Here is a 27,140-nt window from a genome sequence, read left to right as displayed (position 1 = left end):
CAGTTTATAAATGATGCATTTTTTTTTTTTTTTTGCCATATCTTTTGGAATGTTTATTCTAACATCATCTCCTTCTTTCGTAAGAAGGGATTTTGTGTCTTTAATTTGGTTTTGTGTGAATGTCACTATTGTTCTTTTTTCCTTTAGAGCATTTGCGAAATTTGTTTTTGTTGTGCTGGCGGATATGTTCTTTTGAATATTTTTGTTTATGTTGGTGTATGTACTGCCTGGTACAAAGGTGGTGGTAGTGGCAGCAGAGTTTGTTGAACAGGTGATGGTGTCAGTGCTGACGGCCGATAACTTTGCGTCCTTGCTGGTGGTGGTGATGGTGGTGGTGTTAACTTTCATGTTGTTGTCACTGGTGTTAGTAGATGGAGAGACTGCGTCAGTAGCAGTCGCCTCCGATCCAGATTTCCTCATAGTTTTCATGGTGGTGGTGGTGAGAGGGCTGTTAGTAGCTGTAATCGCCGTCTTTGTGACGTTTACAGCAACTGCGTTCCTGTCATTGTGTGAACACGTGCTACTCTGTTCTTTTTTCTCTTCTGGCATCAGCCTCGGGAAATGCTCGTCAAAAGAACAAGACAAGCGTTCCAAAATTATGTTTTTCAAATGTCGAGAAAGAAATTTTTGTATTTTGCTAGGGTCGAAAATGCACCTGGGGGCCAATTCCCGCCCTTGAAAATACACAAAAATGAAGCCTAGGTGCTTCGCAACAAAAATATTTAAAAATTCTAACAAAATGTGGACAATAAAAGGTCAAATAAACGTTTACCTCTGCAGCCGATGTGACAGCACGTCCGTCAGATAGATAGATAGAGAGAGAGATAGATGTTTGGGTACGCCAGAAACATTCACAAGGATTCATTAGTTGTCCAAACTGAATTGCACTCAATAAAAATAAAAAAACTACCTAATAGCGCGAAAGAAGAATTATTAAAATTACATAAGCAGTTAAAGGGGCAAGAATCCTTTACAATGCAGAATGGTTGAACAAACAGGGGAGACTACTGGTGTCACTGACTCGGCTGCGGCGCCACCGTCAATCAGTCGGTGTAATGGCGCCTATCCAATTGTAGACGATGCCATAGAAATTTTGCCGATTGACATAGTTTTTACCTTGTTTGTTATTCTGTTATATATTTTTATGAATATTACCATGGCAGGAGATAATAGGCGATCAACTGCCGCGCAATTTTTTTCGGAAGAAGAAGATGCCGGTACTGAGCAGATGTCAACATATAACCGGGTAAAATTAAACTTTTGTCCTCTTGCTAAAATGAATTAATTTATAATTATTATTATAATTATTACTACTACTACTACTACTACTACTACTACTACTACTATTATTATTATTATTATAATAATCTTTTGGTGCTTCTTGTTATGGTGTACGTTCCTTCGATTTTTATAACTATGTATGTGCATATAGCTCTACCTCTGCTTGCTAAAAACCTGCTTGGAAAATCCATATGTATAAAAGGATATATATGATAGGATTGCTTCAATATTTCAGGGGTAGTCTGAAGTATCTAAGCAACCAGGGGATAGTTAAATCCGAAGGCACTCCTGGAGATTACTTGTGTGGATACCGTCTTTGTTAAAAGGATATATATCCCCGAGTACTTGATGAAAGAATTAGTGGGGGATTTATTTTATTTAAAAGTTTGTCTGTGGATGTTTTCCATCTAATTTCTCCAAGTATTTACATTTAGTAGAAATAAATATTTGATGGAATGACTTGAATGACTTTTCTTGGAAATCCAATCTATACAATAATTCTTGCTTTCGAACAAATCCCATACGATATTCTAACAGTTTATTAGTGAAAAGCCGCATACATGTGATTTTGAATAAGTACAGGATTGACTGAAAATATCTTTGTTTTTTTTAAATATATTCTGTTGCAAATAATTCACAATGAGTATTAAATATGTTTAGAAGCAAAGACGTTTTCGTTGGGTGTGTGTGCATTTAGATCATCCTAAACAACTGGTTCTCACTCTCTCTCTTTTTATTAAAATGAAAATCTTCATATCTTCTTTCAGACACCATCACAGAGTTCTTGTATCATTCTTTCATCTTTGTCCAGTTCATATTTACATACACACACTTGTATATATATGTGTGTGTATAATATATATATATATATGCATATACACACACATACATACACACACACACACACACACACACACACACACACACACACACACACACACACACACATATATATATATATATATATATATATATATATATATATAATAGCATCTGCAATTTAATTTACTGCATTTCCAATTGCTATCGACTCTAATCTATTCGTGTATCCTTATTTATCATCAACCCATATGTTTCCATTGTCTCTTTTTTAAAGATGTCTTTAATTATCATCCATCTTCCGTGGACCTCTCGAAATTTCTGTTAGACTAGTTGATAATTAATTATCTTATTGTTCTCTAGTTTTGACAGCTTTGTTCTCCATTGCTACAGACCTAAACAGTCACAGCTCAGTGTTTCCCAGCAATATTTTGTATTTCTACAGAATCCCCCAATCTATGAAAATATACAATGGTATGTTCTAGTTTCAAGAATGGGTAACCTTTCTTATCCTGCCAATAATCACCCCATCTACTTCACTTTAAACATTGCAATGGTGATGTAAACAGTTGTGAACAATCAGCTTCATCATTATGAGCTTCTCGCCCTTCTCAGTGTATGAGTTCTCTGGAGCCAAGCCGCAAGTATCGTTCTGTTACATCCCACACTTGTGGTCTTGAGGCCTTGAGAATTTCAGCAAAAAATAATATCATCTTGACGTCAGCCTTTTGATGTGTCTAGTATTATTAGTATGAGAAGCTCATAGCTATATTGCATAAGTGTGTTGTATAGCTGTATTAGTATGAAGTTCTTGTATTAAACTAGACACAGTTAAAGGCTGATGTCAACAAATCTTTCATTTCTAAGAGTGAAAAATTTCTCTATATTGCCGGCCTTTTTTTGAACTTGTATTCTTTTAACTCGTATCCTCAAAGTATGCTTAGGTTTTTCTCACTAGTCTTTTGTATATAATTAATCTACCTGATATTACTCCTTACCAGATGATTCCATCCTTCATTCTTTTTTAAACTTCGCTACAACCTCAAAGAAGTACTGCTTGTATAAGCAGAAGCCTTTAAACATCATCCAATACAACACAACACCATAGACTCTTTCAACTGCAATTCCAATACATCTTGAGGGAAGTCTTAGACTACATATGAATAATACACAGTTAATGGCTTCAGACTAGGCTTCATAGTGTCTGAAGATCTTCCTTTGCAACCTTGCATGCATAACTTAGTCAAAAATGTTTCCCAAAGACAATACCTCTTGAGAAATAGAAAGTATTTCAATCTTAATCAATTACAAATTAACCACAAAACTCAAATACCATGTACATTAGAGTACTGCTAATATATCTGAACCAGTGTAGTTACACTGATATAGCATAGACCAGACATGGTCAACCTTTTTCAAGAAGCAGGCTGAACTATTAAAAGAATTTTAGGTAATTTTTCATTGGCATGTCATTAAGAATGTTTTGCAGGCAACAGTTTTCCCATGACTGGCATAAATAAGATTCAGAGAAGGCTGATTGGCAAAGACCTACTGCTAGACAATACATTAGGGCAATTGACTCATAGATATACTGTTTCTTCTATGGTTGTCTTCTACTGCTATTATGCTTACTCTACTCTTGTAAATTAACAAGCTACATACCAATTGATGAGCCCATCCTTCTTTTATCATACTGTACTTCATCTCATTGACTGCATTAAACCCTTTGCATAGAGCTGCCACTCAGAAATCCTCCCTCTGGCCAGAATTTGAAGCTGAACATGAACCATGTTGATGTCAAAGAAAATGGAGAACTTCCTAAATTCATGAGTAGTGTTTCTCCATTTCTAGCCAATTAGTTGAAAGAAATTTTAGCATTATAAATTTGTTAGATTTATTCATTATCATTTTTTAATACCTGTTTCCCATGCTGGCATAAGTTGGATGATTCTGTGGCTGGATACCCTTCCTAACACCAACAAATTATTATATCTTTCCAGTACCGCCGGACTGTCCCTCGTGCCAGTGGCACGTAAAAAGCACCCACTACACTCTCAGAGTGGTTGGCATTAGGAAGGGCATCCAGCTGTAGAAACTCTGTCAGATCAGATTGGAGTCTGGTGTAGCCATCTGATTTGCCAGTCCCCAGTCACATCGTCCAACCCATGCTAGCATGGAAAGCGGACGTTACATGATGATGATGATTGTTTAAATCTAAAAGATATGAAACTGAATTATAAACCTGACTTGCTTCATTTTAATTTTAAACAAATAACACTAACTATTTTTATTGTTTCAGGTGGTTGATTTGCTTAATCAAGCATCATTTATGCAGAAAAACAATATGAAAACAGAAAATCTACGACAGGTTTGTATTACTGCAGTTTCTTCATTTTATAAGACCTTCAGAAACCAAATATTTTGCATTTGTTAAAGTAACAATAAGTATTTTTTAGAGCTCTTGGCAGAGAATTAATCTATGGTGATATATTAAAATGTGGGAGACATATAGTTGGCATTCTAAACTGGCTGGCATTGTTTTTTTTTTGTTTTTTTAAATATTAATGCTTTATCAAATGTCTAACAGAGCTAAAGTATTTTTGTTTTTACTGTACACACAATGGGAATGTAGTAAATGCTTGGCAAGTGACTGAGAAATGTGGAGATTTGCTGTACTTGATAAGACATGTCAAGCTAAGTAAAATCACTGTCTTCCACATATACAGGCTTGTCCTTTCAGGTGCTGATGCCACCTAAAAAGCATCCATGCCAGTGGCACATAAAAAACACCTAGCACATTCTCTTAAGTGGTTGGTGTTAGGAAAGGCATCCAACCATAGAAACCATGCCACAACAAACAGTTGGAATTTGGATGACTCCCCTGCTAGCCAGCACCATGTCAAACCGTCCCACCCATACCAGTATGGAAGGCAAACATTAAACCATGATGATGTGTATTTAACTCAATCATACCTCAACATCCTTTCATCATCGTTTAACATCTGCTTTCCATGCTAGCATGGGTTGACTGAGGACTGGTGAACCAGATGGCTACACCAGCCTCCAATCTGATTTGGCAGAGTTTCTACAGCTGGATGCTCTTCCTAACGCCAACCACTCCCAGAGTGTAGTGGGTGCTTTTACATGCCACCGGCACGAAGGCCAGTCAGGTGGTACTGGCAATGGCCACGCTCAAAATGGTGTATCTTAAGTGCCACCTGCACAGGAGCCAGTTCAGTGGCACTGGCAACGATCTTGCTCAGTCCCTTTGATACCATCCTGCTCTAGATTTTCCCCTCATTCTATTTATACAAACTTCATGTTTTAAAGCGATCTGAATTACTTGAAAATGAAAATTTTCAATGGAAATTTTATGTTAATTTATATTCCAAAAGCCAGCTCAAAAAATGGCAATTTCTTTTACAAAATTCTTCATAATTTCCAAAATTGACTGAAACATTGGCAGGGTATTTCAACAGAAATATGTTAACAAAAGGGTTAAAATAAAGGATGGGCCAAAACTAGGTATTCATCTCAGAAGCTTTTATTGAAATTGATGCAGATCAGAATTTGTGTCGTGCTGTGTTGCAGTTTTCTGGAAAGGTTTGAGGAATGTTGCCATGTTGAAGGAGGACATTTCAAGCATTTATGAGATTAAACTGTGTTTAATAAATTCAATTGTTATAAATAAGTGTATACCTACTTTTGGCCTACTCTGTATATATAAGCCCCTATATGTAATATATCTTCCTTCTACTTAGTTCTGCAACTGGTTATTTTCTGATATTAAAAACTTGAATTCATATTGATATTTTCCAGGTTCAAGAACTGATACTTTATAAAGAGCCTAATCTTTTGGATAATTTTTTAGAGGTAAGTTTTTAATGAATTCTATTGCTAAGCAATTTTAAATTTCAAATGTCGAGAGTGTTTTAGACTGCTGCGATCAGTGCAAATTGAAATGTTTTATGAAGGCAGCTAAAATGTTATCACATTGTTTGGTTTGCTTGAAAAGAAAAAAAAAATTTAAGCTCATTAGGATCAACTGAGTGTAATCTATATACAAATTAATGGTCACTGTTCATTTGTTAGATGCTATATATCCATATATAAGTACTGGTTTTGGGTTCAGTCCCATTGCATGGCACTTTGGGCAAAATTTTGTCTATAGTTCTGATTAAAGCTGTATGAGTTGATTTGATAGACTGAGACTAAAAGAAGTCTGTTCTGTGTGTATATATATATAATATATATATGTGTGTGTGTGTTACTGTCTCCTTATGACATCATGTGATAGTGTCACTGTCATACAGGTGTTATCTGTCATTTCTAATCTTTGGTGAAACCATGTTTGGTCATGGAGAAATATTACTTTTCTTGGAAACAAGTTAGGGTTGGTGACAGGAAAAGTATCTGGTCATAGAAAATATGTCTCAACAAATTTTGTTTGACCTATACAAGCATGGAAAAGTAGGCATCTTGCTTCCTCAGAGCCATTAGTACCACTGTGACTAACCAGAATCACAACAACACACACACATACATCACAGGCTTCTTTTAGTTTCTATCTACCAAATTCACTCAAGGATTTGGTCAGCTTAGATGCACTAGTTACAACAGATTTTCATATTAATATGTGATAAACTAGTTCTCTGTAAAGAAGACAAACAATATTTCATTGTCTGAATTAATGAAAACATTTAAATTTGTGATGTAAAAATTTACTCTAAGAAAATTTAAAACAGATTTTTTTGCAAGACGTTCGCTTGCTTTTATTAATAGTAATTATTTTACTTTTTATTTCATTTAGGAAATGTTGGCCTTTCAAAGTGACCGCTCTGTTGAAGTTCGAAAGTTTGTCATCAGTTTCATAGAAGATGCATGGTATGTACATTGAATTAAGTTGAGTTTAGAAAATCCCTATATAATGGTTTTAAATTTTGGCACAAGGCCAGCAATTTTAGTAAGAGGAAGTTATGGGAGGAATTATTCAAATGAGAAATTTGTTTTATTTTAGATTAGTATTCATTTCCTTATTTTGTATAGGCACCAAGAAATTTGATAAAAGTTATAATTATTGTATTTATGCCATATTTCCTGGTATTACCCATAGTGGCAAAAGTATATTTCCAGAGTTACTTGTCATATGATGGGCAACACTCTAGTGTGTGTGTATATATATATATATATATATATATATATATATATATATATATATATACATGTGTGTGTGTGCATATATATATAAGAATAGTGAATTGACAGAAATTATGGAATTTCATCCTTTTATGTGGTTTAAACACCGTCAAGAAAAAGAAATTTTTCACTCTTTTGGGATCAATAAAATGATGACCGAATTCAATTGACTATACTCTCTGGTAAACTTAGTCCTTGATTGGTGCAATTTCCAGTTGAACCTATTTCCTTTTACATATCTTTAATGCTGTGGTAATGACATGAGCATCACAACCCAAGGTTTTTTTCTCCTTAAATCATTAGAGTTGGGGCATGCCTCTGATCATGAAGATTCTGAAACTTGTTAAAACCAGGCCCAAACTGGTCCTAATTGAACAGAACCCACGATCAAAAGTGTTCCAGCTATTACCATCCCGTCTTTTAACTCAGTTATTCTTAGACTACATTATCCAATGTGTCCCCACTTTTCTTCGACTTCGCTGCTATTTTCTGCAGTTTGAGTAGCCTCAGATACCTTAGATATAATCTTTTCATTTAATTATAGATATATTTTATATTTTTGTTAAAATTAGAGTTAGGTTGTTATTTTCTTGTTAAAATTCATTTTGTTTTAAATTTTCTAAATATTTTTTATCTCATAAAATTTCAGCAAGAAAGAACCTGATCTCTTACAGAAAATCCTGCCAAACCTTGGTGCTCTTTTCCAAGATGAAAATGTCAATGTTCAGAAGAGAGTTATTCTGGCAATGGCTGGACTTCATAGACTAGCGTTACAGGTGAATATGGCTTATCTCATAAATATTTGCTTGAGTTTGGTAAGCATTGCACTCAATACAATTGATTCTCTGAAGTCATGAAACATTTATTAGGTTAGTTAGATATTCACATACAGATGAACTCCTGTGCACAAGTAAGTTTAGTATGGAATAGGCTGTTGAACATGAGCTTTCATCACAGAAATTGATGATGAAGTTCGTTTGAAAAATTAAAATTGAATTCAGCATTGACAGCTGACAAAATTCTCATTAATTATACAATGCACCTTTTCCTTAACTTTTTGGTATTCAGATTACTCTGTCTAATGTAATGCTTTTATATTCAGATTGCTTTGAATTAATCATGAATTATCTTGTAACTTTGAGATTTCAATGATGTGATTGTTTATTGTTTAGATTGATATTGTATGGTAGGTGTGGGAGATTGGATCTGGCTGGTTTGAATGTCAAGGTGTTACCATGTGAGCTGTACCTACTCATGGTACCCAGATATAGCTAGATAGAATGAGTTGTTGAGTGTTAAGTATTTTGTATTGCCCAATACTGAAATTTATAACATTCTACACCCATGCCAGCATAGAATATGGATGCTAAATGATGATGGTCTGTTATGCCTTTTTTTTAGATAGTTTAATTTTCAAACTGACAATGCATGTTTAGTTACTTTTGAATATATTAGAAATGACCTGTCATTGATTGAATTTTGCTTTTCCTTTTGTTAATCATGAATGATATAAAAAAAAAAAAATACAAACAAATTTAGTGTCTCAAAATATCTCAAATAATGGAATTTGGGTTTCTTTTGGTTTCAGTGGTTGAGCCAGAGCAAGACAATTACTGAAGAAATGCAACAGACTTGGAAACAAATCCTACAATTAAAAACCTACATAATTGAGATGATGGAATCTTTAAATGACGGGTAAGCAAGACTCATGCCATTATCTCCGCATCGTTTTGCTGGTCAAGTACTGTAGTTTTTCCTAGCTGCAGGTGTGGCTGTATGATATGGAGTTCTGGGTTCAGTTCCACCGCATGGCACCTTGAGCAAATGTTCTGTGACTGAATCTAGTAGACAGAAACAGAAAGAAGCCCATAGTGTATATCTATGTGTGTGTGTTCATGCATCCTTGTGTTTGTCTCCGAACCATCACCACTTGACATCTGGTGTCGGTTTGTTTATGTCCCCATAAAATAGCAGTTTAACAAAAGTGACCAATAGCATAAATACCAGTTTAAAAAAATAAATAAATACTGGGGTCAATTTGTTTGACTAAACCCTTCAAGGTGGTGCTCCAGCATGGCTGCAGTCTAATGATTAGAACAAGTAAAAAACAAAAGATACCTAGTCTACTAATTTTAATTATCCTCTGTCCATCACTCTTAGGAATTTTAAAATCTGATTTATGCCTGTTTCAGTGCAACTTTACTCTGTGAAGAGACATCACGAAACCTAACCAGCTTCCTTGTAATGTTCTGTGTATAGTTTTACTTTAGTATCTTTTATTAGCAACTTTGTATTTTCTTTATTTCAAAGACATTTGGTTTCAGTTCAGTTACTTGGTAAAATATTCTTCCTTCTAATCTTTGTTTTTCTTTTCAAAATTCTTCATGCCTCTGTTTTCTTTGTTACCAATTTGGAAATACATTATTTTGCTTATATTCTGAGATAGTCTTTATCTTTTTATCAAAGTGTGGTTAAAAAGTTTCCTTCACAACTATGTGGTTTCAGGTTCAGTATCATTGTGTGGCACCTTGAGCAAATGTCTTCTAGTATAGCTCCAGGCTGACCAATGCCTTATGAATGGAAATGATAGATTGAAACTGTGTGGAAGCCTCTCTGTGTGTGTGTACACATGCATGCACAAGCCTGTATGAATGTTTACATTTTACAACAGTAACTGTTAATCCAATATCTAATCCATTTAGCTATCTGACTTCTGTAACTTTTATACTCTGAATTTAGTATTTATTAACCTAAATGTATTTATTATAAACACAGCTATTTTGTACTGCACTGTTAAGTAAATAATTTAACAAGGTATTTTTTTAAATAATTTTTCAGTATCCGAACTCATGTTGTGAAATTTATTGAAAACGTTGTTCTAACTTTGACAAAGAAATCTCCTGTAAGTACTTTTAGCAATATTCTTATAGTTTTAATTTTTATAGTTGGATGATCTCTATATTTTATACAGTTGTTTTGAAATTTCATTTACAATAAATGTTCATTTAAAATTCTTATATAAGCTATTTTAAATTATAAGAATTAGAATTAATTACTTTGTTAACAAGAGTTTGTTGTCTTAATAAGCCTCACAGCTGGAAATTCACAAGAAATATGGTTTTATCCACTATACATGATGGTATAAAAGACACATGGGCATATTAGGTGCACCTCAATTTCAGCAGCACAGATTCAGGGCAAAAGTTTTTACTGCATTAAAACATAAATGTAGGTTCAAGTTCACATATAGGAGCCGGGTTAATTTTTTTAAAAAAAGAGTATACCTTGTATGCCATCAAATATGGTAGTTTTCCAGATTAAGGTGTGATAGAATTAATTCAATATTTGGAGTGTGAAAGATTAATTTTACACACAGTTAATCATTAACTGTCATTAATCTCTGTGTCTTAATTATTGGCCAAACTTTCAAAATTTATATACAATGGGAACTAGAGATGTTTTCTTGTATATTAAATGTCCTTTCTCCTCAAAGGATGTCACCTGAAGAATGTTTCTTAGATTGAATTATATAATTTTAAACTTAAACTTTTGATTACAGAATTAATTGTTATCGAGAAATATGAATTTAAATAATTAAAAAATTCACTGTGTGTGTCTGCCTCAAAGCAGATATCTTGTATTCAAATGAACCAGCTCTTATTGTAGATTAATACTTTTGTTCCAGCTCCCTGTATTTTGAGTTCATATCCCACCAAAGACAATTTAACCCTTTTGTCCTTTTAGGGTCAATAAAAAAGTACCAGTTTAGGGCAGTGGATTGACAGAACTGCTAGAGCAACAGATAAGATGCCATGTGGTAACTCTTCCAGTGTTTTGCATTCTGATAGCAATACTTGCAATGATGCTGGCATCAGGCTGTATTGGCTCTAAAGTAGTGGCTTTCTCTTTAGGTACATAGGAGAAGTAAAACTTGCATACTTGGACAACTGCTAGACTGACTTTCACAAAACCAAGTTGTATTAGTTTTAATGAATGAAATTTTTTTTTATGTCCTTTTCATCTAATTAACCCTTTCGTTACTGTATTTATTTTGAGATGCTCTCTGTTTCTTTTAGTTACTTTAAATGTAACAAAGAATTTAGTAAAATAACATAGTTATCATTCAGCTAGTGTTAGGAACATAAATTGTGACTAAGGTTTGGTGGAAGATTTTAATTCAAAACTTATGGAAACATGACATTTGTACTCAGAGCCAGGTTGGTAACGAAAGGGTTAATGACAGCATCTTAAAATGGTGATGAGAACAATGACAATTGGATATTCAAATAAAGTACTCAAATCTTTTTTTTTTTTTTTCTTCAAGGAGTCAGACATTCCTAAGAAACTTGAAAATGAGATGACACTTGATAAAGTCCCTGAAAACCATAAACTGTTGGATGTTAACAAATTAGAGGAAGAGGGCAATGAGTTATTTGTCTCTTTGCTGAAATTTCAAGCCTCACCTCATATATCCAGGTATATTATTACTGTAACATATACACGTGCCAGTATGGAATCTAGATATATGATAATGTTGATGATATAATCTTTATATGTTATTTCTGATGTTTTGTTAATTATTATTGTAATTATGGCTTAAGTTGTTGTTGAACCAGATGTTTTGCAAACCTACCAGCTGGTCTGAAAACATCTTTTACAGAGAAACATTGTTATCAGTTTCGTAATATTTCATTTCGTCTAATTCTATCGTGAGAATGTTGATCATTACTTAGGTGATAATGATTGATGAGCAATGTGTGTGTAACAGATCAGTGTATTGTACAACTCTGTTCAGTATAATCTTATAAGTTATAAGTATATGATATTATTTCTAAATTTATAATTTGAGTGTAATATAATTTCTGTATTTCTTATATTTATCTAAAAGTATAAATCTGATGACTGTCATGGGAAGCCTTACAGCAATTGCTAAACAAAGACCTGTATATTTTGATCAAGTAGTACAAGCGTTTGAATCCTTACATGGTAAAGGAAGATTTTTCTTCTAAAACAAACTATTATTCATTGTTTTGTTCTTATTTTGAATTTTTGAAACATCTCAACTTTTCCCACATTCTGTAAAGCAATTTTTTCTAGAATTAGAATAATTTCTTGTATTTGGTCTTCTAAAATTATCTAAAAAAATATGTGTTTACAAGTATATTTTATCTGAAATAATATTACACTAATATTGATAAAAATAGGTTTTTGAAAGAAATTTTCCACAGGTTCATGCAGATTCAGTTCAAAGTAAAATGAATTTTTGGAAATGTTTTCCAGATTTAAAACATGAAGTTAATAACTTTGCATCTTGTCTTGAACCTCTGATGTTAATTGAAATAAGATTCAGTTTGATTGTAATTTTGTCTAAAGCTGACCAAAGTTCTTAGAAAAAAGAACGATATTGAAAGAGTAAAGGTTATCAAAATCTTTTTGTTACTTTAAGAATAAATGGTTTACACATTAGATCTTAGTGTTTTGCATTTCTACAAATGTTTTGTCAATTTATAGTTAATTATTTCATATCAAATATAGATATTTCAGCACACGTTTATGATAGAAATATATTTATGAATATTAAATACAATTCAAAGAAAGTACTTGAGATAACATACCTAAAAAAATCCATTGTAATCAAATCCATTTGGTTTATCTCAATATAAATAAATAGTAATACTTTTCTGGAAACCAAAAGAAAAGGTAGAATAGCAACATTGAAGGATTTTTTTCTTGTAGAATGATTTAAGTTTAGTATTTTAATGTTTTATAACTTTTATTTTCAGTTAATATTGAATGTCCTTTTATAGCTTTTCTTTAACATTTTGTGTAGCATATCTGGTTTCTAAAAGATTGGTTTTAATTAATATCTGTAGTGAAACTTATGGTAGTTGTCTACATTAAGTAACACTGAATTCAGTTGAATCTTATATATTAACACATACATACATGTAGTGTGTATTCTATATCCTTATTCTAAAGTAAAGCTCAATAAATAAAAGTATGTATCTCTCGTTTGTCTACACACACACACACACACACACACACACACACACACAGAGTCTGTGTTTTCTACTCTCTGCTTCATGATATATATCATAATAAACATTTTGTGCATTTCAGTAAATTTACCACCAACATTAGCCAAGTCACAAGTAAGCAGTGTTCGTAAAAATTTAAAGATGCAGATGTTGGCTTTACTAAAGCATCCATATTCTCCACGCTTCATGTCTCAAATAACTACTCTCTTAACCGATCTTGGAGCAATGCAGTCAGAAGTAAGAGTTTCAGATATTCAGACATTTCAATACCTATCCGTTCTCTATCCTACCTTTTTAGTCTGTGTGTCTGCTCTCAGTGCATCCTTTACAATTATTTATATGAGGCGTTTAGTAACAGAGTGTCATAAGTGCCACCCTGGCCATTTTCGAGGTTAGTATATCATTTTCTTTGTCTCGACATCTAGAATCCGGAAAAGTTGGGAGGAAGAACCTGTGAGGCTTGTAATAAGGTCAAAAATCCAGCTGAAAAAATTGTACCTCGACACTATTGACACGATGCTCACTCACCCAACTCAACCAGAGGGTTTAGTAACACACCATCGTAAGCACACACACTCAATCAATAATTTTGGTGTGGTCCCTGTATTGTTTTTCGAGGTGTTATGGCTCATTTTCTAGTATTTCTTGTTACCATCGTAATGATAATGGGTTATTATCTTACTATCTTGTCTTACTTATCTGTTAAAGATATTTACCTTGGTATATTAAATCACATACAATACCTTTGTGGGGTGGGTCTCTGTTTTTTCTAGGTATTATGGCTAAAATATGCAATGCAATACACCGCTTCGTAGTACTGGTATATTCTACAAAATGAGAAAGACGCTGTCATGGTTTCATCTTTCAGATGTATACATAAATAAATAATTTTACATATGTGGAATGATTAGAAGAGGTCTTCACTCTCATTTTAAGATCAAAACCAGCTTCCTAACTTCATTTCTTGCTGAGATACCGCATTCTGAAAGTTGCGAAACTTTGACTGTGTTTTTCTCAGTTTTTAAGTCGTGGCACTTACGACAATCTGTTGCTAAACACCTCATATGGTCTCTATATTTTTCTACTTTTTTGTGTTGAACCAGTCAACTACTTCCTTTCATTTATGACATTTACAGTTGCATTCCATCATCATCATTTATTGTCTGTTTTCCATACTGGCATGGGTTGGATGGTTTGACAGGAGCTGGATAACTCAAGAGCTACTCAGGCTCCAATTGTCTGTTTTGGCATGGTTTCTATGGCTGGATATCCTTTCTAATGCCAACCACTTTACAGAGTGTACTTGGTGCTTTTTACATGGTACCAGAATGAGAGCTTTTTATGTGGCTTGGCATGTTGATTTCATATGTTAGAAAATCCTGCCTGCCACATTAGACCTTCAAGCATACCTGATGCCATCATATTATCTACAAGTAACTTGAATAAATTGTCTCAATAATTACCATAAATTTAATGTACTACTAATGTATAGATTTGACTGCTAATAGGATGGTGAGGATAATTTGATTTTATTCAGTAAAAATGCAATTGCAACTTTTTCTTGTATGATTTGAAATTTTTAACTCAACATGGGTTTCATCATTGTTGTCTTCATCGTTGTTTTAACTTCTATTTTTCCTTGCTTGCATGGGTCAGATGGAGTTTATTGAGGCAGACTTTCAACAACTGGATGCCTGTCCTATCCCAACCCCCAACTGTCTCCAAGCATGGTAATATTTTCCCATGACTGGACATGTTTTCATAGAAAACTGGAAATGTGTGGCACTGCTTGTATAATAGTGATGCTCATTTGCAACTGTCATGTGGTGTCAAGACAGGGAGACAAACACATACACGCACTCATATATATACATACATACATACATACATACATATATACATGCACACACACACACACACACACATGATAGGCTTCTACCCAGTTTCTGTTTATCATATCTACTTGCAAGGCTTTGGTTAGTCCAGAGCTATATTTCAAGACCCTTATGCAAGGTGCCACACAGTGGTACTGAACTTGAAACTATGTAGTTCAGAAGCTAACTTCTTAACCACCCAGTCCAATCTACACTTGATTTTTATTTAAAATGCATTTTATTTGTTGAATTAAACATATTTGGACACCTTTATCTTATTTAATTACAGGTTATGAAGTGCATGCCCAAAACAGAAGACATCAAAAAGAGAAAAGCTGAGGATGGACCCAGTACTTCATCGTCTAAAAAGTCCAAAGTTGAGATAAAGGTGTGTAGCAGCAGATTGTCTATTCTTTGTTTAAATTGTCCTTCAGTTAATTCTTCAAGTTAATTAGTTAATTCTTAAGTTATTAGTTTGATAATTTACTTTTGCAAGCCTTAGCCCTTGAAGGCTTGACTTTACATTTAACTTGGATGGGATGCTAATCCATTACAGGGTTAACTTCCCAGTTATTGCTGGAGCCCATTTACAGCTGAATGGACTGGAGCAATAATGAAATGATTATTTTGCTCAAGAACACAACATGCCGCCCGGTCTGGAAACTGAAACCATGACCTTACGATCATTTGTGTGATTCCCAAACCACTGGGCTGTGGTGTGCCTTCACATTTTATTTATTTCATTTATTATGACGATTGTTACAAATTAGAATAGTTATCAAATGCTAAGCAGAAATTCGAGAATTATTGATGAAACTTCTAAAGCTGTCTCACTTTATAGTTGCTGCCCGAAACAAAAAAGTGTATAATTTCAAAGCTGTATACTGAAATAGATAAATACAATTTTCAGCCTGTATTTACATATAAAAGTATTTATCTATATAAACACTGTGCTTTTTCTTCTTATGAATAAAAACCTATTTCGATAATTAATAGCCTGATCCTGACGTGGAAGAGGAAGAGATTGGAGCAGCACCAAGTAAAGAAAAAATTCCCAGCACTGCTCAGAAACAAACAGCTATTGACATCACTGCTGAAGATTTGGTTGGTAGGCTAAATCCACACAATGTAGCAGATCTTGTATTGATTAGTATGGTGAGTATTATATCTCATTTTATTATTTGTTATTATACAAGAACAAAGGCAGTGAGCTCGTAGAATTGTTAGCATGCCGGGCAAAATGCTTTGTGGCATTTCGTCTGTCTGTTTTGAGTTCAAATTCTGCCATGGTCGATTTTGCCTTTCATCCTTTCAGGGTCGTAAAATAAGTATCAGCTGAACACTGGGTTCAGTCTAGTTGCTATAGCCCCACCCCCAAAATTGCCGGCCTTGTGCCAAAATTTGAAACTAGTATTATATAAGAACAAAACAGTTACCTTAGAGTATAGTATCCAAAGTGTCCTTTTTTTTTTTGGTAAATTGTAGAATGTAATTTAACCCTTTCGTTACCAACCTGGCTGAAACTGGTTCTGGCTCTTCTTTTCCCCTGAATCAGATCTTATGACTACCATATCTCCTTCTTTAACACTCTCTCATACCTGCTGCCAATCCTCCCCCCACCTTTGTTTGTTATTCACTGTATCTGTGCTGATCTCCCTCTCTATCACTACGCTTCTCTCTGTCTTCTACACACAGTTCTTTTTTTACCCACCAACCCACTCATCATCTCCCTATTTCTCATCTATTTATAGTTTTATTATTCTGTTGCTCTTCACCCTTGCTGTAATGCTGCTTATTACCTTTATGCTATTAAATTTTGGAAAGCAGCCTCTCGAGATCAGTGCTAAAATAAATGTATTTAACTCTTTGCTTCACATTGGCAAGTGTTAACGAGATGGTGCTTATATCAACCTGTTCTTTGACCTCTCAGTATTTGTCTTAACAATTCATTAAAATTTTCTTTTTGTTTTAATGTAATTATTTCATTTTCAATATGATTATTTTTCTCATTGTATAGGTAATGTTACCTGATACATTACCAGCCCACTTCCAAGCAACATATACACCAATTGCTGCAGCTGGTACTCCTGGTCAGATTAAACATCTTGCCAGGTTACTTGCAACCCAGCTTACTATGGCTGGAATGGGTAAAGGTATCTCTGACGTCCAACGAATGGTAAGTATAAGCTATGACATCGCTTAGGTTTAAAAGTTTAAAGTTTTTAAAGTAATATAAATTGAACTATCCAAACATGATCGATACCAGGACTGCCTGACCCCCCCCCCCCCCCACTTCCCCGTGCCAAACCGCATGTAAAAAGCACCATCTGAACGTGGCTGATGCTAGTACCTTCTGACTGGCTCCAGTGCCGGTGGCACATAAAAAGCACCATCCAAACGTGGCCGATGCCAGTACCCCCAGACTGGCCCCTGTGCTGGTGGCATGTAAAAAGCACTATCTGAATGTGATCGATGCCAGGCCTAGCACATAAAAAGCACCCACTACACTCTTGGAATGGTTAGCATTAGGAAGGGCATCCAGCTGTAGAAACATTGCTAGATCAAATTGAAGTCTGGTGCAGCCGCTGGCTCTCCAGACCTCAGTCAAACCATCCAATTCATGCCAGCATGGAAAATGGATGTTAAATGATGATGATGATGATGATGAAATAAGACCTTCCCAAAATGCATACTGATGAGAAAAAATCAGTGAAGTAGGTAACAATTTGACACTTGAGAATTGAGATATGTTACTTGCAAAGCAATAAGTTGGTAGCAATGGTCAATTACTGCATGAAATACAGTTTACAGTGTTTTATCCTCTCCCTCTCTATGATCTAAGTATGAATTCTATCATGTTTGATTTTGCATATCATTCCTTCATTGTTGATAAAATAACCCTCTGCAATATACTAAGTCTTTTCTACAAAAATGCCCTTTATGCTTCTTAGTAAATAGAAATCTGCTGTTCTTAAAAGTTATCTTGTTATATTCCAGTAATTTGGAATGCAGACCATTTTCCAGTGTACTTGACTATAAGAAAAATTACTTGTTTTAAAAGTGATCATATTTAAGTTAAACCTCCTATAATTTTGTTTCAAACACCAGCTTAATATACCAATATCAGCATTCTATTAAATTATTTCAAATTGTCAATCTTTTAAAAAAATATTAATTTAGATATAGTTTGTGCATTTCATTAGAGGAAATTTTAAAATTTTTTACAGAATGTAGAAAGTGAAGAAACACCTGCCACAACAGAAGAAGAAAAAGTTACTCCGAAATTACAAATTCAAACTGTAGTAGGTGAGTGATTCATTAGCAATGAAATAATTACTCAAGTATTTTTTTAACCCTTTTGCTACCAAACTGCTCTAGTTTTTTTGATATAAACTTCATGTTTTAAAATGATCTAAATTAAAACATTCAATCAAAATTTCATGGTAATTTACTTCAAACATCACCTTAATAATGGTTTCAAATTTTAGCACAAGGCCAGTAATTTCAGAGGAGGGTTAAGTTGATTACATTGATCCCCAGTGCTCAACTGGTACTTATTTTATCAACCCTGAAAGGATGAAAAAACTAAGTCGACCTCGGCAGAATTTGAACTTAGAAGGCAAAGATGGACAAAATGTCACTAAGACTGTTGCTTGGTGCTTAACATTTCTGCCAGCTCACTGCTTCACACCACCTTAATAATGACTTTTATTTGGACCAAATTCTTCAATATTTTGAAAATTCATTGAAACAAAGGCAGTGGATTTCAAATGAAATATGGTATCAAAAAAGTTACGGGAAACATATTTATTAGAAATATTCTTGTATGACAGTATTTGATAAACTTTGCGAGTTGGCTTTGCTGTAGTAAATCTGTGAAATACTGGCAACTAATTAAGATATTGTTTGATTGGTTTAGTAGTTGCTGGCATTCTCTTTTTATTTTGCACATAATATCTTTGGATGCTGTCCATGCAACTTGGGCAGAACAAATATATAATACAGTGTTTTTATATTTGAAAATCCTTTTTTTTTTTCTGTTTTCTTATTGATGCTACATCTTTTGTCAAAGATAAGTGCACACACACACACACACACACACACACATGTGTGATGTGATAGATTTTTGCTCAGTTTTCACTCAAAAGGCTTTGGTCAACTTGTGGCTATAGTTGAAGGCACTTGCCCAAGGTGTTGCACATTAGATCAATTCCAAGACTACATGGTTGTGAAGGGAAATTTATTTTGGCTTCATCAAGCATTTAATTAATTTTCTTTTTATCTAATGCAGAACTCTACAATTAAAATCATTAGGATATTACATTGATTTCTTTTTATTGATCTGGTTGCAGGAGGAACTATACAAGTAGGAGCTGATGAACCTAAAAAACCTGATACTGCTCTTATAACACAACCATTAATGGTAAGTAGGCTTTGATTGTTCTTTTTTTGTTTTGTCTATTTTAGTTTAATTTTTATCACTGAATTCATTCTATGTATATAATTGGCTCTTAGCCTCTTAATAGTTTTGTCATGTATTTCTAAAAGTTTAGGTACAGTAGAATTGTTACTAAAATTATTATTGAGAAAAGAAGCTAGTGATGCAAGATAGTACAGAATGTTTGGCCTTGGTTGTCATTGGTTGATGGTACTGCAGAGACAGTAACTTAACCATCTCTACTATATCTGGGCTGTTTCCAGAAGCAAGTATCTAAACTCATGTACACTTACTACTTCTCCAATTATGGATATGCCATGATGGAAAGACTAGTCAATACATTTGCAGCATTCTTTGAGCTGCAGGGAATACCAGATATTGGTTAACTATCACCATATATAGATCGCCATATATAAGTATCGCCATATGTAAATATCACCATGTGTAATTATCGCCATGTGTAATTATTGCCATGTGTCACTATCGTCATGTGTCACCATCGCCATGTGTCACTATCGCCACATTAGGTCATACTTACCGCTGCTGTATGGTAAGTATAGGCGCAAGCATGGCTGTGTGGTAAGTAGCTTGCTTACCAACCATATGGTTCCAGGTTTGGTCCCAGTGCATGGCACCATGGGCAAATATCTTCTGCTATAGCCTCGGGTCAACCAAAGCCTTGTGAGTGGATTTGGTAGATGGAAACTGAAAGAAACTTGTCATATATATATATATATATATATATATATATATGAGTGTGTATGTTTGTATGTCTATGTTTGTCCCCCCCACCATCGTGTGACAGCCGATGTTGGTGTGTTTAGGTCTCTGTCAATTAGCAGTTCGGCAAAAGAGACCGATAAAATAAGTACTAGGCTTACAAAGAATAAGTCCTGGGGTCAATTTGTTCAATTAAAGGCAGTGCTCCAGCATGGCCACAGTCAAATGACTGAAAAAATAAAAGAATAAATCTCTAGCATGTCAAACAATAAAATGACTTCACTTTTTCTGCAAGACCTTAAAAATTAATACATCTTGTTATAAATTACTGTGATTATCAAGGATTGCTTTATTATACTTTCATTTTTAACTACCTTAACCCTTTAGCATTTTACCGGCCATCTCAGACCCAAATATTCAACCTGTTTTATGTTCAAACCAGATAGGTCTGGCCTCTCACACTTACCCTACAATATCATTCTAAAAATAAACAATGCTATCATTGAAACCCCAAAGCTAAAAGATAACACGCGATTGATTCAAAACATTGTGAATAAAAAACTATTACATTTGCCTGACTAATTGGAATGCTAAAGAGTTAAGGAAAAATAATCCTGTTTTTTATTCAATAGCTTTCTTTTTTTTTTATTTCTTAACAATTATTAACAAGTATTAAAACCAATATTTAATGGGTAGCTTGTTTTAGAACAAAATTAAGGATAAATCGTTTGTTGCGAGTTCAAATTTTTATTAGTAGACATTTAATTATTTATGCTTTTGTTTGAAGGGCACTCGTAAAGGATTAAAGCAGTTCAAGTTGTCGAGTGTCACAAAACCAATGAACAGAGATCTCCTGGATCAAATGACTGTCAGGGCTGTGAGGCGTATATTAATGGCTGAAAGTAAGTATAGACAACTCAGTCGTCACTGTGTTCTTGTCATAGGATTTTAAAAACTAAGCTAACCCAAATCACAAAGACCCCTAGGATTAGTGATTATCTCTAGTTTTATTACTGTGAAGCTTTCCTTCCTTTGTTTAATATCCATTTCTCTAGAATAGCATAGGTTGGCCAAAGATGTAGTCAGGGTAGGATTTTACAGCTGGATGATCTTCCTGTTGCTAATCCTTACCTGCTTTTCAAGTTCGGGATTTTTTATGCTATGTGTCTTCAGAATCACAGAAGGACGTCATTAGGGAATAGTATGTCACTGTTTCGCTCTGTCAGTAACAAATGAAACTGTGGAATGTCAATATTTACCTTTATATCATCATCATCATCATCATCATCATCATTGTTTAACGTCTGCTTTCCATGCTAGTATGGGTTGGACGATGTGACTGAGGACTGGCGAACCAGATGGCTACACCAGGCTCCAATCTGATCTGGCAGAGTTTCTACAGCTGGATTCCTAATGCCAACCACTCCGAGAGTGTAGTGGGTGCTTTTATGTGCCACCAGCACGAGGGCTAGTCACACGGTACTGGCAATGGCCATGCTCAAAATGGTGTTTTTTACATGCCACCTGCACAGGAGCCAGTCCAGTGGCACTGGCAACAACCTCACTCGAATGTTTTTTCACATGCCACCGGCACAAGTGCCAGTGAGGCTATGTGCTTGTATATACACACACGTGCATACATATATGCATGTATTCATACACACGTGACTAGCTTCCATGCAGTTTCCATCAACAAAATTTATTCAGCCTGGGGCTGTAATAGAAGACACTTGTGCAAAGTAGGACTGAACTCAAAGCTATGTGATCGCAAAACAAACTTTTTAACCACACACCTGTGCCTGCACCTATTGAGGATATTATTGAAGAAGTTATATAAATCTCCTGCTGGCTATGATGTCTTTCTATCATTGGTAGAACATATCATAGAAACAATTGAACTCAGCACCAAACCAAAAATCACTCATTCCTGTTTTTCTTATACATGATGAATTGATTTCTTTGTCATTAATGTAATTTTCTATTTCTCTCTTTTTTTTTTCAGAAAGCGCTCTTATTGGTAATGCATTACCAGAACGAACCAAAATTTTGGCCTCCCTTGTTGCTCAGTTTGGTGGTGAGCTGAAAAATTGTGAGTATTTAACCCTTTTGTTATATTTTGTTGAAAAATACATTGCATTTGTTTTATTAATTATGAAAATAACGAAGAATTTAGTAAAATAACTTTGTAATTATTAAGTTGGTGTTTGGAACAAATCTACAGGAAATATTGATGGAAGTTTTTGATTTAGATCACTTTGAGACAGGAAGTTTGTATCATAGAACCAGGGCCAGTTTTGGGAGGAACTCTGAGAGTATGCTCTGGTACCTCATCACCAGCATCTTCATCTGCTTTCCATCTACTCCTACCCATTCATATACAAGTTAGCCATGTATGTCTTCCATAGCAAGACACCTGTGCCTGCTCCTCTATCATACTTTAGTCTTTCAACACTTGCCATAAAGCTATCTTCTTTTTCTTGTCTTGCACGTTACCTGGCAACCTCACTAGTGCTGATGTGACAGGACACTTTGTAAAGTGGTTGGTGTTAAGAAGGGCATCCAGCTGTAGAAACTATGCCAAAGCAAATATTGAAGCTCAATGTGGTTCTCTGGTTCGTTAGATCCTGTTTAACTGTCCAGCCCATGCTAGTATGGAAGGCAGACGTTAGACGACAATGATGTTCTGAGTGATTAGAATGAATTATTGCTTTGTTTTCTTTAGAAATCAGCTTAAAATAATTTTGCATCAGGCATGTTTTATAAATTTAGTAAAAGCTTCAATTTTTAATCATATCATTATCAACACCTGGACATTATTGTATTGAGTCCTAGGTCTCATAGAGTTGGTTACCTGGTTTCCATGATATGTAAGTGACTGGGATCACAACATTCACTCCTGAATGGGGTGTCAATCCATTTGGGGTCAGTCATTTATAGCTGAGTGGACGGAAGCAATGTAAAATGAAGTGTTTTGCACCAGAACAAAACGCACTGCCCAGTTCAGGAATCGAAACCACATCTTGCAATCATGAGTGCAGCACCCTAATCACTCAGCCATGTGCTTTCACTATTATATATGTGTATATAATTATATCCTCATTAGGAAATTATTTCTGTTATTTGACTTCAACATAAAAATGTGTATGAATGACTTGAAACATTTTTTTTTGTTTTAGTATTACAAGAATACATATTTGAAGACTTACGTAATCGAGCAGATATAGCTTTCTCTTGGTTATATCAAGAATATGTTGTCTGCCATGGTTTCAACCGGTCCAATATGGGAGAACACAAGACAGTTCTGGCAAGCTATGATGAATGTTTGACTCGATTGCTTAATGGCTTATTGGAGAGATCTGATCATAGAGATGGGTAAGTTATTACTGTTGCTCTAATAGAAGTCATTATGAGCATTTGTGTGTATGTATGTTTGTGTCTTGTCTTGACATCGTGTAATTGTTGTAAATTAATGTCATTTATTTCCAATATTCTTTGAGAATGTATCTGGTTATTGGGAAATATTACCTTGTTTGGAAAGATTGATGGTTAGCAACAGAAAGAGCATCAAACCTTAGACATTCTATCTTAATAAACTCTGCCCGACCCATGCAAGCATGGAAAATGGATGTTAAAACCATGATGACTATTAAGATGCCAGTGTATGCTTGTGAGTGTGAAAGAGGGATAGAGTAATAATACACCTTTTTTAAATAATTTTGTGGTTAATTCAGTCCTGTAACCTTTTGTTCTGTTATTGCCAAGCCTTTTGTGCATAATTTGAATTAATTTCTATGCTCCTTTCTTTCAGACTGTTTACAAGATTGTTTCTGGAAGCTCCTATTATCACAGACAATGCTGTTCAGATACTTCGTAAATTTTGTCAAGATGAAGTATGTGGCATTATTATTTTCTTACTTTCTCTCTCTCCTTTTCCCTTATATTTTATGTCTTATTTATTTTCCATATGTATTTACTTTGAGAAAAATATAATTGTATTTAACTTCTTATGACCTACCATATCTGACAGTAAAATACTCTTGCCTAACCACCTCTGAAGAAGTAATAAACAGAAGCTAACATTTTAATTATTAGCATGCTAGGCAAAATACTTAACAGCATTTCCTCCATCCATAGGTCCTGAGTCAACTTGCTTTGATTCTTCCAGGGTCAATAAAGTATCAGTTGAGCCCTGGAGTTGACTTACCCTCTCACCTCTGCTTGCTGACCTTGTACCAAAATTCTAAACCAATATTTTAAGGCGGTTGTAACAGATAATTCTTCTAAGTGCTATATGCTTCTCTGCTGTATTCTACCTGAATTTTATCTCAACGTAATATTTATGCTTCTGAAAAATAGTTGTCCAAAGCTAAAAATATTGCTTGCCTTTCCAGAATCGTGTTCATATTGGAATGGAAACTCTGCAGGAAATGATCTTGGCACGACCCCATCATCGTCCAAAATACTTGATTTTATTATTAGACTTTGCATCGCATGATAAAGTGGAGGTAGGTTGGGGATTTCAGTTTTATATTATTGTTCTCTATAAAAAAAAATGCTTTTCAAAACTTATAATTATTCTTTTCTTATGTTGGAAAACATGCATAGAATACCAATACATATGTGTGTATTTGTATATGTGGATGTGTGTATATTTATGTGTGTGTGTGTGTGTGTTAATGTCATAAGAATTTAAAAACTTCAAGTATGTGAAATTCTTTTTGGGAATAGTGAATCTTGAAGCACATAAAGCTATAAAAATAGCATGTAAATATTGGGTTTAAAAGACCATTTGGATAGAAAAAGTTGAATGCTGTCCGTGGGACTTGAACCCACAGTTCCTGTAAACAAGACAGGCTAATATTTTTAAATACCCCTAGAGGGAGTTTTTATCCTATCTCGTTAGATAATCTTGGTTGAAGTTCTTCAATTGAATATATGTGAGACCTTACCATGTTTGTATTTCATAAGCAGGATAAGAAGGTGGTGAGCTGGCAGAACCGTTAGCACGCCGGGCGAAATGCTTAGCGGTATTTCGTCTGCCGTTACGTTCTGAGTTCAAATTCCGCCGAGGTCAACTTTGCCTTTCATCCTTTCGGGGTCGATAAATTAAGTACCAGTTACGCACTGGGGTCGATGTAATCGACTTAATCCCTTTGTCTGTCCTCGTTTGTCCCCTCTATGTTTAGCCCCTTGTAGGCAATAAAGAAATAAGGATAAGAAGTATTTCCTTCAGCCATATTGCTTTTTTGTATGTTAGGTCATTTGTTTATTCCAGGCTAGCATCAGATTTTTGCAGATTCTTAATATAGATCTTTATCATTGAAGCTTTTGTACAACACTAGTTAGATTCTAAAGAACCCATCAACAGTTAGAAGTCTTTACTCTTGTCAGACAACAAAATGGGGTTATATTTAGAGTTCACTATGTAGCCAGTAGCCGAGTATCCCATCTTCATAACCTTCATATTTTTTTATTTGTATTCTCTTTTATAAATATTTCATTTGTAATCTTTAGTCTCACATTTTTGACATTTTATTTTCTTCTCTTTATCCAGGTGCGAAACCATGCAATCCATGTCATCAAGAAGCTATATGAACGAGATGATATCCACAAACTAATTGAGGTATCTGTCTTTTGTTGAATGCCATTATATTAAATATTTATATGTTCTTTTACATTCTTTCATTTGTTTGTCATTTGACTGCAGCCATGCTGGAGCACCACCTTGAAGGGTTTTAGTTGGAGAAATTGACCTCAGGATTTATTCTTTGTAAGCCTAGTACTTATTTTATTGGTCTTTTTTACTGAACCGCTAAGTTACGGGGATGTAGACACACCAGCAAGTGATGATGGGGGTAGGGACAATCAGACAAAGACATGCACACTTATATATATATATATCTATAAATGACAGGCTTCTTTCAGTTTCCATCTACCAAATCCACTTACAAGGCTATAGTGGAAGACACTCGCCCATGGTGCCACACAGTGGAACTGAACCCAGAACCATGTGGTTGGGAAGCAAGCTTGTTACCACACAGCCATGCCTACACCTATATGTTACAAAGTATTTAAAACAAATTGTATTTAGTGTGTAAGTCCCACCCATGCCAGCATGGAAGGCAGACGTTAAATGATGATGATGATGTGACATGGATTTTTCTGAGTCATTAAAGCAGTTACATACGAATTGGACACTTAATTAAAAGCACTGAATACACACTGTAAAGTCGTTGCCATTAAGAAAAGCATCCAGCCATAGAAACCATGCCAAAGCAGACAGCAGAGTTTGGCATAGTCTTCTAACTTGCCAGATCCTATCAAACCATCTAACCCATGCCAGCATGGAAAATGGGTGTTAAATGCTGCTGCTGACGATGATCAATGCTCAAGCGTCTTTTGCTGCTAATGTCTTGGGCTCACCAATGTCCTTGAGAGTGAAATGTGGTAGATAGAAATTGCAGAAGCCTCATGTTTAGAAATACAAATGAGAAAATTAGTGCTCTATACATGTAGTAAGGTTTATTTGTTTAAAATCAGTGACTCATCTACTAGCTAGGTGCTGTTTTGACACAATCTGTTCATGTTGGGCTGTTTGAATGAACACTTTGCATGAAACTTTGAGTAAATCATTGACCATCAAAAGATATAAACACGAACAAGAAATTATTGGTAAATTAGTATGTGGAAGAAAGCAACGATTTATGGTATTGACTGCCCAAGTTGCACAGCTACTTCCTTGTCACTCTTGCCATTTGATCATCATCATCGTTT

General features: G+C 34.6%; 1 protein-coding gene across 1 annotated transcript in view; it reads left to right on the top strand.

The window, feature by feature from the left end:
• Positions 1 to 972: 972 nt before the first annotated feature.
• Positions 973 to 27,140, top strand: part of LOC106875137 (symplekin) — a 40,950-nt gene continuing 14,782 nt past the window's right edge. Inside the window, exons 1-21 of the mRNA XM_089354345.1 lie at positions 973 to 1,246; positions 4,400 to 4,468; positions 5,920 to 5,973; positions 6,911 to 6,984; positions 7,946 to 8,072; positions 8,885 to 8,991; positions 10,135 to 10,198; positions 11,621 to 11,772; positions 12,185 to 12,282; positions 13,417 to 13,571; positions 15,498 to 15,596; positions 16,205 to 16,363; positions 17,226 to 17,384; positions 18,436 to 18,514; positions 19,561 to 19,631; positions 21,154 to 21,268; positions 22,369 to 22,455; positions 23,543 to 23,738; positions 24,175 to 24,256; positions 24,758 to 24,871; positions 25,921 to 25,989. Of these exons, the coding sequence (XP_089210471.1) occupies positions 983 to 1,246; positions 4,400 to 4,468; positions 5,920 to 5,973; positions 6,911 to 6,984; positions 7,946 to 8,072; positions 8,885 to 8,991; positions 10,135 to 10,198; positions 11,621 to 11,772; positions 12,185 to 12,282; positions 13,417 to 13,571; positions 15,498 to 15,596; positions 16,205 to 16,363; positions 17,226 to 17,384; positions 18,436 to 18,514; positions 19,561 to 19,631; positions 21,154 to 21,268; positions 22,369 to 22,455; positions 23,543 to 23,738; positions 24,175 to 24,256; positions 24,758 to 24,871; positions 25,921 to 25,989 (2,394 nt within the window). The 5' untranslated portion in view covers positions 973 to 982. The remainder of the gene's footprint in view (positions 1,247 to 4,399; positions 4,469 to 5,919; positions 5,974 to 6,910; positions 6,985 to 7,945; positions 8,073 to 8,884; positions 8,992 to 10,134; positions 10,199 to 11,620; positions 11,773 to 12,184; positions 12,283 to 13,416; positions 13,572 to 15,497; positions 15,597 to 16,204; positions 16,364 to 17,225; positions 17,385 to 18,435; positions 18,515 to 19,560; positions 19,632 to 21,153; positions 21,269 to 22,368; positions 22,456 to 23,542; positions 23,739 to 24,174; positions 24,257 to 24,757; positions 24,872 to 25,920; positions 25,990 to 27,140) is intronic.

This window comes from Octopus bimaculoides, chromosome 6, assembly GCF_046866305.1.
Source record: "Octopus bimaculoides isolate indiv1 chromosome 6, ASM4686630v1, whole genome shotgun sequence".
NCBI lineage: Eukaryota > Metazoa > Mollusca > Cephalopoda > Octopoda > Octopodidae > Octopus > Octopus bimaculoides.
The sequence above is the reverse complement of the archived record's forward strand: the minus strand, read 5'-3'. Positions and strand labels throughout refer to the sequence as shown.